General features: G+C 28.7%; 2 protein-coding genes across 3 annotated transcripts in view; one reads left to right on the top strand and one right to left on the bottom strand.

Moving 5' to 3' along the window:
* Positions 1-1241, bottom strand: part of LOC133320004 (uncharacterized) — a 56066-nt gene extending 54825 nt beyond the window's left edge. The window contains exon 1 of the mRNA XM_061526525.1: positions 1136-1241. The gene's annotated coding sequence lies outside the window, so the exon portion shown is untranslated. The remainder of the gene's footprint in view (positions 1-1135) is intronic.
* A 5255-nt stretch (positions 1242-6496) lies between these two features.
* On the top strand, positions 6497-18078 carry LOC116768669 (gastrula zinc finger protein XlCGF46.1-like). Of its 2 annotated transcripts, XM_032659447.2 has the most exons (8): positions 6499-6691; positions 6769-6885; positions 8017-8281; positions 8490-8603; positions 8716-8839; positions 14327-14551; positions 17012-17120; positions 17493-18078. In XM_032659447.2, exons 1-8 carry the CDS (start codon positions 6572-6574, stop codon positions 17964-17966), a joined length of 1548 nt encoding a protein of 515 aa, XP_032515338.2. In that variant the 5' UTR covers positions 6499-6571; the 3' UTR covers positions 17967-18078. The 2 variants fall into 2 exon arrangements, with proteins under 2 accessions (XP_061382521.1, XP_032515338.2); XM_061526537.1 differs by lacking the exon at positions 17012-17120 and having other exon boundaries at positions 6497-6691; positions 17493-17729.
* Positions 18079-19308: the final 1230 nt, after the last annotated feature.

The raw sequence follows: 19308 nt of genomic DNA, 5'->3' as shown, positions 1-19308 counted from the left end.
AAAAAAAGAAAGAAAACATGTAAGCGTAAGATCGAAGAAGTAAAAAATGGTATAAAGTGCCTTTATGAAAACGTTATTTCAATGGATTGTAAATAACTATAATTTTCTTTTTTATCTCATCTTTCTGTTAACTCGATTGCTGTTAAGTCATCGAGTTACATAAATGATCAATAAAAGGTAATATCTGAAAATATTGTATTATTTTAGTTAATTATGCCTTGGTTGTCTGTTAGCAATCAACACATTCTAATTAATAATTGGGTTGGGCTACGTCTGACAGTATGATATGACCAGCCTGTCACTATCACAGATCCACTGACCGATGGACATGACAAAACCCACTGACTAATTTATATCTCGACACACATTACATCGACAATTTAAGATAATGACTTATAAAAAACTACTAACATAGCGAAATATTAAACAAAAAAAAGTAAGTAAAGGAGGTCGATTTTAATATAAATGTCTAATGGAATTCTTATACGTACAAATTTACTTACTAATAATATAATTGTATTTCTTGTTAAGTTAATTATCTTTACTAGTAATTAATATTAACGTATTCAATATCTTATCTTAAAATATTATTATACTAGTATCTAAAGGTTAAAATACTTCTACTACTATAAAATCATGATTATATATATTATTGGATACGATTAACATGATTTTTAACATTTCAAAATTAAGTGCATTTAAAGGAAATTTATTTTATTCTTTGTCAGAATTGTATATTCTGTATTTTTAAAAAGGCTGATTGAATGATATTCAGATGATTTAAAAAATATTTAAATTTAGGTTTATAAATACATAAATAGTATTTCAAAATAAAATGTTTACTTCCTACACACTTCGTATGATGTATTATGAAAGAAAATTGTGAAACAACAATGGATCCAAGCGCAAAATATTTTTTTAAACTTTACATCACAGAGGTATATCGATCATAAAGGCGAAGTGTACTCAGAAACACATGCACAAACAGCAAGCAGTCACCCAATAAAAAGGCTTACTACTAAAAAAATACTAACATTATTTACAAAAAAAAAAGTGAAAACTTTGGATGAGCTATAAAATAAAGAGCTGAAGTGAATTATTACACGATATCACCATTTAGTGGAACAATAACGACCTGTTGAAAACTGCCTGTTGTCCTGCTCTACTCTGTAACTTGTCTATGTGTGTCTCGTTTTATTAAGGGTGAGAGTACGGAACGTCCGCGCGCGTCGCTACTCCGATACAAACTGATCGCACGCTCTCCGATCTATAAGAGAACGCCCGCCCACAGAGAATAAACGCCTGAATATGGAACGGTAAATAGAAACGGTCACCGGCTAAATTGTTTGTACTTTAATTGAGAGCTGTGAATGAATCTCTGGAGTAGAGATGTCGAACGGATTGAAATAAAAAATAAACCAAATAATAATTCTACACCCCCGGACCCACCGGGTCGGAACTACAAAGCTGTAAGTGTGTCATTTCAACGTCTCCTATTAATCGTTTGAACCGTTCGTTACGAAGTTTTGACACCGCCGTATTTGAAGTAATGAGAATGTCAATCAAATTTAATATTAACAATAACGGAAAATTCAATATAATTAAAAAGAAATCGACCCGTCTCTATAAACTTTTTGTTTTACTCGAGCTTGCTGTGAAAGTGATGGAAATTATTTTATTATTTTTATCTGCCAAATACCTTTAAGTTACGATTAATATAAATCACAACAGTTGCAGAAAATAAAAATACTTTTGATAGAGAAACAGCAACAAAAATCACCTAAAAGAAATCATTAATGTTTATGGCCCCAACTTTAAAGTGTGAAGCGTTTACCTTCCTTTCCTTAATTCGATTACAAAGCAATTGATTTAAAACCATTAGTAGATTAATCATTTTTATGCACGCAGTGAAGATTTGTAACATAACACTATGTACCTTAGAAATATAATAATTTTTTGGTGACACATCCAGCAAGATGACGTAAAGACCACCCTCTAATGAACGATAAATTAATTAATTTAGTTGTTTATTCTATTTTCTCCCGTAAGAAACACGGAACACGTGCGCCTTTGTAATTTTCTATGTAGGACATCTCTTAAGAGGACTATTTTTAATAGTTTTAATTACTAAAATAATTGCTTAAATTGAATAGGAATACATCCGTCTAAAAGGTTTCTATTTATAAAATTTTTACAAGAAATGTAATTTATTATTTATCAAGTAAAATTAGATTTGAGTTTGTCAAACATGAGTACGTCAAAGCATCACACACATCGGAGAGACTTGTAGTGACTAATTTTCCTAACACAAACACTGTACCAGATAACATATTGAACCCTGAGAGAAAATTTATGTAAGCATCTGTTTTTGTTATATAATTTATTTAACATTACTGCATTGGTTATGACATCACAAATATTTACAATTAATATAATGTTATGATAGATAAAGACTATTCAATGTATTTTGGCTCACGTATTTTTAATAAGTTTAGTCGATAGTCTCATTCTAAAATCATTTCATTGATTTTTCAAGACGTTTCATATTTAAATCTAAATAAAAGTAATTTTCATATTTTACTACATTGAAAACAGAAGCAAAGTTTTGAATATGTTACTTGTTACGTTCATGCCACTAAAATTATCAATCATTGCTGAAAACAATACGAGTTATGTTTCAATATTGCGACCATTTATTTTTTACATCGTTCTTGTAGTTAAAAAAAAATACGAATAACATGCATTTTAATTACAATAATATTAACTAAGAGAAAGAAGATATTATCGACATATTTAATAAAATTTAAACATTTACATGTCACAAAAAATTACAAATTCAAGTTTATTTTTTAAATATTGTAAGTAGATGGCGTATTCGACAACGACTACTTAGTACATTTTTAAATACAGTAACCAGAGAAAACGTGGTGAATTAATGTAGAAGAAAAAATATTCGATATGTCGCCATTTAAAACTTAATATGCGGAAGTAAGACCTTCAGAAGCCGTTTTAAGTAAATTGAATAAATTGAGGTAAAACGCGCAAGAAAATCTTACGATCGTTTCAGGTGGATTCGCTCATTTTTATCTCTAGAATTTGCTGTCATAGCATAAAATTTAATATGTTATCCCATTACAGGCTTTACGTACTTTAGCGATATTTTCGCTTATGGAACTAAAAGAAAAAGAGGAAAAATAGATTTGAAAGTGTAAATCATTTACTACCTATATATATTTATATTATATCTACTTAAGTACAAATATTACATAGATTTAAATATTCTAAATCAGAATTAGTATCGTATTTAATAATACAAAAAAAAAATATTTCTTAAATTTAGTACACCTATTGTTGTTAAGCGATACAATGATTTGAAAGTTATATAGAAAAAAATATTTTTTTTTATATATGACAATCCAATTTATTAATTTTCAGATTTGATAGTTTAGTTTTATTTGGAAACATGCAAAACAAAGTGTAAAATATTATACGATTTCAATTTATTTTGTTAGTAAATTAAAATGATTGGATACAGCATAGTAATACAAAAAAAAATTTAAAAAGAGCAGATTTAACTGAACCAAGTTGAACTGTCTTATTTAACTTAACTTTTAAACTAACCACTGCAAAAAGGTCAATCCTGCAACCGCAACTATTAACTACTTGGAGGTACTTTTTTTCTGAAGAGTAATTTTTATAATTAACGCCTGAGATTTCACTAAGTTGCATTATTTCCAAATAATTTTTTTCTTATTTGTTGCACAAAATTTTTTAAGCAAAAAAAAATTTTTACGACGATTTTTTTTTTCAATAATCGCTTTCAGTTATCGATTATTTATTCGAATAGAAATATACAGATTCGAATTGCTTTGGAATTGTTTATCGTAATGAGGAATATTGCATTTTAATTAAAAGTAAATTTCCTTAATCGTTCTTAACTCATTGACTGGTAAAGCATCTATAAATTTCTTTTCAAGTTCCATAACATTTAAGTACATTTTATAAAAAAAATATATTATAAAATTCTATATTCATTCTATCTGTACTTATTTAATTGCAGTTTGTTTAATTTGTGTAATACTCGCGCTTTCTAAATTCTTACATGCAAATTTTTCCAATGCTTCTGAATATTCATCTATTTAAACATTATGTTATACCTACATTTAGTGTAGTGATTAAAACAAAAAATATAAAATGCATTTGTTTGCTTTCAGTTAAATTTATTTTGCTCATTAAGTACGTGAAGCAAGTAAATTGTAAAATCTCAAGAGCTAGAGCTGCTGGATAAATAGCTTCCATGATTATTGAAGAAATAAGTACTAAAATACATCAAATGTCCAATTATATTCTTTTTATTAGTGTAATGTTTGTTTCTTATTATGTTTGTTTTTAAATAGAAATTTTAATAATTATTATTTTATTTAAATTACAGTATTTTGTATTTTTTTTTATCAAGCTAGCCTATATTTAAGCATCACTTAATAAATACTCGTATTGCACAATTTTAATCATACCCAGCGTATAATTAAGATATCATGTTTTTATAAATAAAATAAAACTGTTATAAAGAATTTTGTGTCTATAAATACATAGCTATCGGCTATGTGGTATATTTTTAATGATATATTTTAATAAATGATTTCAACAGTATCGAAACATGTGGGACAACGGTTAATGTCTTAACAAAAAAGATATTACCAAACAATTTCATGAAAATAAGCATCATACGAGTATATATAAAATGTCACAATACTCTACATTCTGTAAATACGTATTTGTACGTTGGAGATCGGACGGTAGTAACATTTTCTCTATCGCCTCCCTAGGGCATTAATTCGAATAAGACCAGCGAACTGAAAACTCTGATAGATTGAAATGGCCTACAGGTCTAGACCCAAATGTAGAGGGTCGAGTGATATTTAGATTTTAATAAATTCCAGCACTATCTGTTTTATATCCGTGTCTTAAGATTTTACTCGCATTAATTATAAAATCACAATACAATGAAATAACATTAATGTATTTTAATAGCCCAAGGAGAAGTGTTGAGAAAAAACACAACAAAGAGAACATAAGCATCATAAAAAAGTACAATTTAACGAAATCTAATTCATTATAATTTGAGGGACTTTTTATCGCTACTGTTTTCTGAAGCACGAATTTATTATATAAATTAACGTCATGTCGTCGAAAATGCTGGATGATTTATAATATAAATGTTCCACTCTAAGCCAAAATCTACCTACCTATACCCAAGCATGCGCAAGAATATTTATAGTTTGTTTATGGCTTATATCATAAAATTCTAGATTTAAACTTAATTTACTTATTATCTATAATTTTCAATTCGTACAAAATTTCCCACTATTTAAAACATGTTATTATGTTTTTATAATAACATTAATACTTCTGCCTACGTATCTATTTTTTTTTTTATTTCCCTTTGTACATCATATGAAAAATTAATTACCGAAGAATTTCATTGTTTATGGTAACAAAAATCGGAACAATTTTTTTTTATTTGGATCATTTAAAGTTTTTAATAGAAAAGATGAACACTATTATTCAATCATTTCCTCTATTCATTGAGAATTATAAATACCAATAGGTATAACTTACAACGCATTTTAAATATGATTTATCTTTTAGTTGGTAAGAATATCGGGCTATTCTATTACACCAATTTATCTATAAAATATGTATCATAAATAGTTATACATTTTCAAAAGAACAGAAAGAATCTTATTTTTATTAATAGTAGCACCTGTAACAATTAAGTTCCCAATTCAGGATCAAAGTGAAATCTAGGTCTTATTTAAAATTCATTAAGTATTCATATAAGCGTCTTGTAAAGTACTTAGTAATACTAACAAGAAAATTAGTTAATAAAGTTAGGAGCTCAAAAAACTTTTGAAAACTTAATTGCAAATCTTATAACAATCCAAAAGACTAAGGAACAAATACTTTAATTTTAATTCGAGACATAGATTAGAAAAATAACAATTTTGTCCTTGTAAAGATTTCTAGATCTATTTTAAAATGCAATTATATTTAGGAAAAATCCCTAATCGATAGATAAGTAATTTTTAGTCGATTTCATTTATGAGAGAGAACACAGAAAGATATAATTTTATATATCGGACACAAGTTTTATAATCAAGGGGATAAAATAATTTAGATTTTTTAAAATGTTTATTTGTCATTATATTATATTGTACTGTATACAGAAGAATCTTAATAAAACCTTGTCTAAAATTAAGTATATATTTCCTTAAAACATTGTTTTTCAAGACTATCCTATGCTACTATGCTTTAGAAAGATTAATATCATAATAGACATATTTTTATCAAATCTGATATTTTTTTTGTTAATTGATAATTTTGTAGTTATCATTTAATTAAATAATAAAAGGAATAAACCTAGTTTAATTGTTTAAATATCCTATTTTTTATCTTTACCGTTGCAGTCAAATTTCAAATGTCAATATGACAGTTAATAATTGCAGTTCAAGTCCGGTGTTTACAAAATAAATAATTAAATATTTTTAAATTTCTAATTTATTAATTAAACATGTCAACAGAAATGAAAAGTAATTCGTGTAGAATATGTTTAACCACAAATGTCGGAGGAGTGAAACTTGACAAAAATTCAGAAATGCTTAAAGTATTAGAATTCTGCGTTGATTTCGCTGTATGTTTTATAATTTCAATAAATTAGGATCTCAATATTATTTTCGTTATACAATTTAAAATCTTTGGCTCTTTTAGGTAGATCTTACGTTTGCGCCGAAAATAATATGCGAGAAATGTGTTGAAGAAATAGATAAATTTGCAAAGTTTAAACGTAAGTGTATAGAATCTGAAGAGCTATGGAAATCTGTTAATGTAAGTTTTACTTTAATTATCAATATTTTAATCGCTACAACAAAGTAACTAATAACTCCTTGTGCAAATCAGGATCTGCATGAGGTTTTTCCTTATTTTATATCTATTAAGTGACAAATGTATGCAATATTTTTTTTACATTCAATTTCCATGATACTGATTTAATTTTTATGTCTTTAATATTGCGTTTTTCTCTATATTTCTATTTATTTTTTTAACAAATTAATAAAAACATGTTTACATAATAATACTTGCTTGTTTACGAGCAATCTGTTAATATGTGCACTTTGGACGTTTCATATGAATGAAGCAATGATGAACACCAAAATCATAGTATATTTGGTATGAAATAAGTTTACGATGTATGAAGAAAGTTATTGTTATTATAGTGGTTTATTTTATTATATTGATATAATGTTTTTAGATAAAAGGCAATGTTAAATTATACTCGAACTGTATTTCAAATAGAAAGTATAGTATGAAAAATTCATCAATAGAAGCAGGATTTGAACTTGCACACTCCAGAACAATGTTCCACTTGCTGAAACAATTGAGATATCAGATCATCGTGTTGTTGATTCTCTCATACTGTACTTTGTATTTAAATTTTATTTCATTATATAAAGATTTAATTAGTGTTGAAGTCTAACTACTACTATATTTAACAAATCATTTTTTTGACTCAATACAGTAAATGTGAATTTAGTAAAATAATATCTGGAATATACAGAAAAGAAAGGAAAATTCATGAAAGACAATATTATATTAACGAAAAATATATCACGGTATATCCTTATTCCTCGTAATATTTTTTATAATTTTCTAATAGTTTAGTTAGTTACCTTTATTAAAATATTAAAAATTTCCAGCAATCAAGAAACATATTTTAGTGCAACAAAAATTGCAACCCTAGCATTTAAGATATAAAATTCAGATTTACAAATAATAGAGAGTTTCCATGTCACTTTAAAAATGTCTCTCGTCCAATAAATATTCATATGTTAAAAACAACAAGCAGTTGAAAAAAAACTTTTGATCTTTTAAATCACGGACATAATAATTTTCTTTAATATATCTATATACTTAGAAAAGAAATAATATACTATTTATGTGATTTGTTCTTCTGTTTAGAAATATAATAATGAGATTGAATGTAACATTACAAATGCAATGAAAGAAACAAAACATTGTGAAGGCACTTATAATGAGGAGGTATATAATGAATTGGTCGCTGATGGCATAAAGCAATCAAAAGTCAAAGGTTCCATATCTGTCATAGTTCCTACAATTGTTAAAGATTTTAAGTCATACAGCCGAAATAACACAAAGGACAATGAGAAACATTCCAGTGTAGACAAAAAGAAATACTTCTGTACTAAATGTAATAAAGAGTATAGTAAGTTTAATTTAATATATTTTTATCTTACACATAGAATTTATTGTGAATTATTTTATAAATTATAAAAAAAAACAAATTTAATGGTCTCCTACCCGAATAGGACTTAGGTAGCAGACTTCAGTCTTAAAATTACATTGATTATTAATATATAAATTGATGCAAAATGAGTACTTTTTATTATATATATACATTATATTTTTTGTAGGTAGTAATAAATGGTTAGTCACACATAAAAGGAATGTATGTTACAAAGATAAATATAAGGATGACACGCTAGAGAATGTGAAAAGAGATGATGATGAATCAACTCAGAACTGTGGTATGTATTTGTTAGAACAGCAGTTGTTTTTATTTTCAATAAGGTTTTTCTAACAATGATTTAAAATGTATCATTCTATCCTATTCTGTCATATATACTGATACTGTTCTAGGTTTATGTCAAACATCTTTGACCGATATAAAAAGTCATTTGGATGAACACTGGCATAACAATGACTTGTTGTGCAAAATATGTAATTACACTGGCAGGGATTTTGCTGATATGATAACACACAGGTGGGTCAGTAGGAGTAATAAAAAATATTAGATTTAATTTTTGGGACAAATTTTTTGTTACTTTGGTCATTTTTGCGTTTTATTTTTGTGTTTAATAGTTGGAACTTAACTTCAATTTGAAATTTCAGCGTGTTTTTTAAATTGCAAACACTATGTATATAATTACATTTAAACGAATAAAAAATATCAATTTCAGAATTTAAATCAAAATATGTCATATTAACGACTAGCTAATGTCGTAAAAACAAAGTTGATTAAGATATACAGATCAAATTAGTATACTTCGTTCGATTGTGGTCCAATTTCTTTTTTCTTTTTTCTAACCAAAGCATCACAGCGTATAGTCAATATAATCAAATACCTATTAATCGAAGTTCTGTTAACTTTCCCAATTCCGATTAGTCTTCTGTAGGTACAGTTACAACTATGTTAAAGGAAGTAATGACTTACGTGGGCAAAAACTTAGTATTACCCTAGCAAGCCTTCAGAAAGACTTTCAGTGTTGTTGCCTTTGTCTTTGTCTTTCTGTCCATGATCTTTTGTGGCAGTCTTTCAATATCTCCTCTGATTTGATACGCTGCTTGCGTGTCTTCTTATCTGTTAGACCACATTGTGTGCGTTCAAGAAGGAAGTCTTCCCATTCCACTCGAGTTTCCCGTGGTCTCTTATTCAGCGTTCTACGGGCGATATATTATATATCTCTTACTCGCCATTACAACAAATATTTCTTCTCATTTCCTTTCTTCCTTCTTCTATTTGTTCATGCCACATTTGGCTGACTCGCTGTCGATAGTGATATTTTTATAGGTTATACCTACAGCATTAAATCAAGCAATACTTACATCTGCAGGTAAAACCTACCTTTTGCTTTTAGAGTTGTTTTGGAAGTAAGTCATACAAACTGTCTTACTTCTGTTAAGTCGCAGCTTATTAGTGTCGATAACAACGACCAAATGCAAAATCAATTTCAACGCCATTTCAGCCTTTCTTTATTACATCATTCTAAAGGATCTTTGTTTTCTTTGGGTAGTTAAGACGTTGGAGGAACTTTATGTCTATTAAGACAGAAATTTATGTCGACCAAACACTTTTGCTTTGAGCTTAATCCTAGTTTATATAGGCACATTAAAAATGAAGCGTTTAAATTAAACTAATATTTTCGAATTACTACGCGTTATTTTATTTATTTATTCTAATACTACAAGATGTCTCGTCTGTCCGTGATCACGGTTGCTGCAAAGTAACCGAAACGTGGGGAGTATGTGGTTAAAAAAAAAATAAAAAATTAACGCGTAGTAATCCGAAAATATTAGTTTCATTTACAAGAAAACTCGCGAAAGTCTACGATCTCATTAAATGAAAATTTTCCCGGTTCCATGCAAAACACAATATTAATTATATAAATTCTTCTAATGTGCTAAGATTTATGACTTAGAAACGTTTAACGCTCCGTATGTATGTGACGATACCAACTAAAACTAAGCTTAGTGATCTAACGGGAGAATGGCTTAACAAACTGCTGCGACTCTAGAATTTGTGTACCTAGCTTGTCTAAGGCATACGTTAATTTTAAACTTAAGTAGCTGAACATTAGACATCGCTGCAACTAGCACAAGTTATACTTTTACTTTATTCTTCACAATTCTCTTTCACCATTACCTAAAAGAATGGCTTCCTTATAAAATTACCGATGCTTCCATTCAACTTAGTTAAAATGACAGTAAATTTATTGAACCTCATGGTTGTTCTGACACTAATTTATAAAGCAAATCTTTTAGAGCGAAGCTGTGCAAATTTAAATAGTCTTTGCGGGTAAGTTCTGTAAAATAAATGTTTTGAATAAATCCTTTTTTTTATGATATTTTCTTACACAGCAACAACCTTTGTTATATCGAATAGCTTATTATTACTAGCCCAACGTCTGTAAAAAAAAATTGTTTGAACTTATTAATATTTAAATCGGTGACTGTAGATTATCATCTGTATTTTTATTTAAATTAGCAGAGTTTTATGGAGTTCCTAATATTTATATATAAGTGTAAATATAGTTTATTAAATTATTAATTTTGGAAAATGGTAGCATTTCATCTAATTAATCTTTTTTTTATCTTTGTTTTTTTATTTTATTTTTTCATTTTCAAATGTATAACTTTTTTAATATTATAATTGCCACATTAAAATAAAACAATGAAAATGCGTAAGTATAAAAAGTATTCCATATAAGTAACAAATATTCAAATTAGAAGGTTTTAAATTTTAAATGTCCATGATTGAAAATACAAAAATTTCCGACAACAGGATGTTTTGCATATATATTCAAATTAATTGTTTTAAATTAAAAGTTCAATGAACCGAATAAAGTCATTATGTATGTTGTGTGAACCGAATATAGCAAATAAACACGAGTGACTCGATACAAAATACTCTTAATTAAAAAGAACTGATTGCAAAAAAACAATATAGGAACGTAGCTATTAAGAAGCAAAAATAATTTTAGACTTAAATACTACTTGCAAACCTACCCTATCTAATGATATAAATATCTGTACAATCATCTAAATACGTAATATAGATAAATATACACTATTTTTATTTACTTTCGTACTTATATATACCTTACTAAATATCAGCAATTTCGTAACATCTAATAACCTTTTCAAGTCGAAAGTTGTTAGGTAACAAAAAAAAAATAGATAACCTCCTCCTTTTTTGAAATTGGTTAAAAATACAGTATTCAAATCCTCCTTATTGACATTTTAATACTGACAAAACTCCAAGGAAACAAAACGTCTTAATAAAACATAATCGGAAACAATTTAATTGTATAATTGATAAGTTATATTGTCTAATGACAAGTTCAATCTATCTACGATACTAGGTCTCGATATCGATATACGCTTGGATACACTAAATCCAACTATAGATCTAAACCTGGTTGCTTCGAGAATTCTACGAAACACTCGGAATATACAGAAATATGTTGATATGGAGTGCATTCTGATAAATGTTCTAGTATTACGGTTCAGAAACTTCAGGTACTTCTCATATTTACTGTACAATAGCTTTGTAGAGCAGATATGAGAAACTTTAATTTTCATGATATATAATGAGATCTAAAACTTTCGCGAGTATTCATTTAAATAAAAATAGTATTTTAGGATTACTGCGGGTTATTTCGTTATTTTAAAACTACATACTCCCGACGTTTCGGTTACTTTGCAGCAACCGTGATCACGGGCGGACGAGATGTGAATGTCTGTCAGTTGGTCTTGTAGTGTAGTAATACGAAAATATTAGTTTAATTCATGACATATTTCAATTTTCATTAATATGACAAAAATGTCATTTACTTCTTGGTGGAACTAATCATAAACCTAACTTTATTGTTAACCAAATAAAACATAAAATCGCGAATCAAGTGTCGAAATTTTCACCTATTCTCTGTCATTTACTTTACAAATCAAATGGAATATTTTGGTATTGGTTCCAAGTTAGCGGGATCGTTACCACTTTCTATTTTAGTATAAACTAAAATAAAAGTGGCGAAGACTAGTATATTTCCGTATAGTTCCCGTTTTGAAAAACCGCTACAGCTGACTTTTCTGTTTTTTACATATTTCATAGATCATTCTCTCATGGTAATCGAAGTACGTAATTTATAAATTTACTTAATACCAAACATTTTTCACTTCATAGACATAAATTTAAAGTCCCTTAAATAGTAATACATAATACAGAGTGCTGGTCTCCTAAATCTAAGAATATACTGAAATTTAATAGTGGTTTCGTTTCTTGTCGAAGAATCTGGCATTTCTGGAAGTATATCCATTCTCACTAATTGAGACCTACGGATATTTATACTTGTTTATTTGTATGGAGTCTATTATTCGTAACTAAATTACCTATATGGGATTAACACCAATATATTTAGCTGTACAAAACTATTCTTCTTATACTCTTTCATTATTCTTTGCTTCCTTACGCATTTTCTTGTTTTTTAAAAATGAAATGTAAACTTCGGTTTTGTCCCTGTTAATTTATTTGTAAATTATTTCAAAGTAGTCAAATATTTCTATATATATAATTTGTCATTAAAATGTTGGTAATGAATGTTCGCGTTTGTTGAAGCATGAGACATTTACAAATTGTGTGGACATTCCATTTCATTTTACACGATATTGGTGGAAGATACTCCTATACACACAATATATGAAAAAAACTTAGACAAAAGACTAAACATACGTGTTACATATGTTTTTCAAAGTATGTAAGCGTACTCGCTTACGGAAAACAAAATAGACTTTTCTTTAAAGGCCGCAAAACTCTTGTTAGTCTTCTTATTCTCAAATGTCCATAGGTGACGGCATGTTTCTTTCAATCTGGTGACCCATTTGCTCGTTTGGCCCTGTTATATAAAAAGACTCAGGGTAGAGTATCGCTTCAATATTAATGAGATTGTATAAGATTCAACAACGGACATTCTGCTCGCCTACATAATTTCTGACAAATAGATGTTGTACTCAATACAAAAATGTCGGATTTCAAATCACTTTATTGTTTTTAAGAAAGTGACGTCAGCACTACTGATGTCGCATATGCCTATGTTCTTGACTATTGTCAGGCTCTCAGGCTATTGAAAATAACGTTGTACACTGTTTGTGGAATCCTTTATTTTGATGAGGCTCGATCCCTGCAATGGCTAGAGCGGGAATGTTTTCTATCTGTACCCTCGCCTCTATTTATACCAACCAACACTCATTGTTGTCACTGCACTTGAATAGGCGACTGACTACACAGGTGGTTACGCAGGCTTGGGACATATGAACGCAAGACATAAAATTGAGGTTAATTTAGGAACTTATTTTTAATCTGATTAAGAATCTGTCTTTGCACACAGGCACCAAATGTGGTAATTTTTTCAGTCTTTGCCCTACTTTATTGATGAGCTTTATAAAAGTCCAATATGAAATGGGAATGTTAGCGCTGTTATGGTGAAAGATATTTCGACATACCCGACATTGAAAGGTCTACCGTCACTTTATCCATTGTTGACAACGGATGACAAATATTGTGGTACTGGCCCAGATCACATTATAATTTTTTTTTTGGTTGAATTGTAGCTATACTTCTGGTAGCTTTAATGTAACCTTAAGTACCGTAAATTATACGTATTTTGTTATTTTTAGTTTTTTTTTTAGATTGTTATTCTATTGTCATGCTAAAGTTTAATCATTTTACTCGACTGTAAATATTAGAGAAAAACTTATATATCTAAACAAATTTTTTTACCTTTACGTATAGCCTTGTTAATTTATTTTGATTTCCTTTAGTACTATTTATCAGTATTGTATAACAGTCTAGTTTGAAGTACAGTTCACAGTACACCTGTAATTGGAATACCCACATGTCTATACTTTATAGAGCATAATATGTGAATGTGTATGTACAACTGCTAGTTTGGAACTAAATCTGTAGTTATTGTTTCAGACATATACACTGCAAGAAAACCAAATTATATTGTCATGCTTGCAATAAAAAGAAGGCGTCCATATTGTCTCTCCAGTTCCATTTTAGATCTGTACATTTGCACAAAACAGGAGGTTTATGTTCCATTTGCAGTAAAACTTTCGCTAAATTCAAAACTTGGAAGAAGCACGTACGGCTGCATAATGAAGAAAACAGTCTGTTCATTTGCGATATTTGCGGAAAGAAGTAAGTTGGTGACATCGAGATTTAATTAAATGTAATTAATTAAATAGTTCCAACTTTGTTTACGAGTGGACCAGTCATTATGATCCCCAAACTTTTTTAAACGTATTTAATATGGAAGAAGATATTTTCATTGCGTTCTCCAATGTGCAAACTTGAAAATACAAAGGTGATTTTAAATCTATTGAGTATGCATAGAATGAATATATGCAAAAAAAAAAAACTCATGTGATAGGATTCACCGCATGTGTATTAACTATAAGAGAAAATTTGAAAGATCGATATGATGTATGTACATTTTCGCTCACATTTTCTCATGCATGTTAAAGCAATGTTTTGTAGCAGATAAAACGCAGGTCGAAATTTCAGTTATTGATATCCTACTATAGCTTACACTATGTTCATATATAAGTCTTCTGACAATACACTTCAATCGAAATCACCATATGTGAAAGGTTCCAGTTACGCGGTAATAAAATAGTTTTATATCCTATATATAATAATTCCTTTTCAAGTTGGCAATACGAAGATGTCTAATATAGGTCACGGACAGCATAAAGGTAAAAATTATCAGAAACTACATTTTTCGTCACATGTTCTTAATTTTTATTTGATTTTGATGCTATATTAATCTTGAATAATCAAAAGTATTTAATATGAGGAATATATTTTACTACACGTGTTCTGTATTAAATATTTGTGTGACTTAAAGAAATGATCCTAAAGTATATGTTCTGAAATAGCAATTTATCCAGGCTTTGCGCCAGATTCAGGTTACACCAGCCCACGTCTGGCGGGGAAATAACTAACTCATTCTTTATCGCTACTCTGGTTTTGACAGGCTTTAAATATTACACACTATATACCAATTTTAGTCTTATTTTCCCCGCCATAAAGATTATTTCGGCTTATTACCTTCCATTACTTATCGTTTATGTCTATTAAAATAAGCTTATGTTACAAAAATCTCCGGGATTTCCTCACTATAATATTTGTACAAAGAAAGCTACTTATTTGTTTTCATAAATAAAAAAAAATATTCAAAATCAAAAGAGGGACGTGAAAGACATTATCTATATTTATATTTATATATTTATATCTATATTCATATTCATTTGCAAGAAAAATATTTATATATCTATGGTTCAAAAATATAATCTATAAATAATTTTTGATATTAAGCCAAAGTATGATTATCTATTACAAGCGTACTCTTCAAAGAAAATAAACGGATTGCTTTTTGTTACATTTAAAATTATGCTCTTTTAAGTTCTCTGACGTGTAATATAGGTACACAGGGTTCAGTAGCCAACCATAAAACTTGTATTTCAATTAACTTATCAACAATATAACAGGATATGAATGAAACCCGAGATAATTTCGTTGATTAATATTTTTATATCAAAGGGACCAACATTTTGCAATAATTTTTTATCTCATACAATGTAAACACGTGATTTCCTTTTTATATGAAAAATATATTTTTGGACATCCAAATTAGACCTTACAAAGCAAGCCCCAAAAATCGGCCTTTCTTTCTTAAGCGTGTGATTTCATTTCGTCCGAAATAAACGGGAGGGGCCAATGTATATCACGCTTGTCATGAATTTAATTCTATGTGATATTTCTTACCATAACTGATTTTTTTTTATTTTCAAAAGATGGAGCGGAAATGTACGTATAAATCTTGCCATAAGATTTATATTTGTCTCCTTCGAATATTCTCACGTATGACCCGATTATCGAGTTAAGATAACAGCCCAATTGAACTCCTATGACAAATGTTCACATTTACTTTTTTTTTTACTTCCATTTTTATTTCATAAAAATGGAAACTCGTATTTAATTGATTAGCTTAACTTTTTTTTAATTCTAAAAATACTTCACGGACAGCACACACGATTCATACAGGTATACAGGGTGATAAAACTACCTCGTACAATAAATCTTTTAATATATGATATATCAGGTCATGAAACTGCGCTTTTGATTATTTGGCGATAAAAGACTTGTAGTGACTTTTTTTTTTGTTGTTGTCAATCGACAACACCAGTACAGCTATTAGTATGTACGCAAATTATAATTATAGGCATGTACTTATTTTGTGATAAGTTCCTGAAAAGTTCTTGTGTAAAAGATATCTACTTACGACTTTTTATTAGTTATAGTGGATTAAATGAAAGATAAAACAAATTCAACAGATCACTGCTACTATCAAATTAAAAATGTATGTAGATTTCAAAATAACAGAATATTTCAGGAAAACATTTTAATTCTATAAAACTCTAGGCTTCGCATGATCACATTTAAATTCAATTACTCGTGTTGTTCGTTGCTTTCCTCCTAAAAACGTCACCAACGCAAATAGCACCCTCAATCCAAATAGGTCGATATAGGTATCTAAATAATTCTAAAAGTTCGTGACCTACTTTATAACGTCACCCTCAATTATCTTGCTCACAGATTTTTGTACCGACATGAAATCAAATCACATCTTATTGATCATTCCAATGTGAGACAGTTCGTTTGTGAAATATGTGGAAAAGATTTTAAAAGAATGTCCGCTTTGAAAGTGAGTAGAAATATTCAACATTCTATTTTTAAGTATATTATCAAATTGGTTGTATATATTGTGTCCAGAAACTTATTCATAACCTAAGTTTTATACTGAATATCGTTGCTAACATTGACCCGTTATTGAGATGTATTGTACAACGGGTTGGAACTAAACTTTGGAAGTTTTGTATTTCAAGAAGTTTTCTCAGAAAAATATCCAACCAAACATCGCATATGGCATTCACATATTTAAAATTACAAATTTTTAATAAGCAGTTTAAGATTTATTTAAATGTATTTGTGTAAATTGTATTCCCATTTTTTGGATCATTATGTCTTCTTTATATATGTCATCATAAACCTATATATATGTAACATTTTCATCCAGGAACACATTGCAAATATGCACTTCCCAAATGCTCCTGTGGAATGCAGCCATTGCAAGAGAACCTACAAAAGTCATATTAAACTGAACTTACATTTGAAAAAAATTGTCAAAGATAAGTTATTTGTGTGTGAAGTCTGCTCTAAAAGATTTTTAACTGAAAATATATTGAAAAAGCATATGTTTTGGCACACTGGAGAGCGGCCCTACACTTGTGAAGTTTGCGGATCCAAGTACAAAGCGAAGGGGCAATTGAACTTGCATATGAGGATCCACACTGGCTTTATGCCCCACAAATGTCTAGATTGCGGGAAAGGTTTTCCAACTGGAAAACAGTTGAAACGACACAAAAGTGTGCATACAGGGATACGGGCTCATAAGTGTGAACACTGTGAACGTTCTTTTCATGAAAAGAAAGCACTGACAGAACATAGTCTATTACATAAAGATATTGAAAATGTCAAACTGGAGACTTAGACGTATTTGTGTGTTTACGCGTGTAAAGTAACTTGGAATTGTACCATAAATTATCTTATTTTGATCCTTGATTGTACAAAAAGTGGCTCCTAATAAAATAACTTCGTAATAATCGTGTTTTTTCATTCTATTTTTTATATACGTTATGTGAGAATAAAACGTCAACTTCCCAATAAATTACCCAGTATGAACAAATGTTTTATTATTCTCTTACATTATGTGGACCTCTCAAACAGCGTTCGACGAACAATTAAACACAAATAAAATTTTAGTATACTTCCTCATTAACACATTTCTAATGGACGGTTCAAGTAATTTATCGGAGACATAATGTGTTACACTATAATATTCAATGTTCATAAAACCGTATACAAAATTGCCGGTATAATCGATTGAAGCGCTCTTATTATAGGCATAACCTTTAATAGGGTAGCGATCGAGTTAATTGCCTTGTTCCTGTTTTACGTCAACACTTCAGTTGCTATAACGTCCCTCTGATACGTTATATATATTCCGTTTATGCATGCCGTGTTCGCATAAGAACCATAGTTACTAATGAAAATTCTAAAGTTAATGCTGAATAATTTTTATATGGTTGAAGTTTTATAGTCTCAATTTTTGTTGTGATTCAATGCCAAATAAAATAACATTGCTTATTAATCTGGTTTGTAACTGGACAATTTTTACCCTTATGAAAATATCTTTATACTACGTAATAAATAAAAATTATACAAGTAAAGCTGTTGTTTCATATAGTAGTTCTGGCAGAATCCCATAGGTTCTATTGTTCTAAGATATTTTGAACTCTATACACTACTACACTCAAGCTATTGTAATAGATTAGGAACTAATATTAATAAGCCTAATTACGTTCCGCTTAAACCTGATGGATAAGATACCGGTTAAGCCAAAGTAGATTAAGAGCTTTATATGAAATGTTACATCTAAAACACGAATGATGACTGTAAATGAAAAACTAATATTGTTAATTCTATATTCAAAATTCAAAAATCGAATGCAAAGAAAATTACACCTTACACATATTATTATGTTTTATCAATGTGATTCTACATAATTTTATTTATAACCTTTTTGAAGTGTTGTCTTACAAAGTTGTGTTATTTATGAATTTCCCTCTTTTACTGCCATTTAGTTGAAGTATATTTAAACTTCCTAAAATATGTCCTTATTTTATTACGTCATTTTAGTTTCTTTTTTTATAATAATACATATATGCTAAATGAAATTAGAGCTTTTATTAAAAATTTTAATTATTAAGGTTTCTAATATTTATGTACATAATACAGTTGTTAAAGTTCCATGCTCGCATCTAATAACATGT

The sequence above is a fragment of the Danaus plexippus genome, chromosome 4 (genome assembly GCF_018135715.1).
Source record: "Danaus plexippus chromosome 4, MEX_DaPlex, whole genome shotgun sequence".
NCBI lineage: Eukaryota > Metazoa > Arthropoda > Insecta > Lepidoptera > Nymphalidae > Danaus > Danaus plexippus.
The sequence above is the reverse complement of the archived record's forward strand: the minus strand, read 5'-3'. Positions and strand labels throughout refer to the sequence as shown.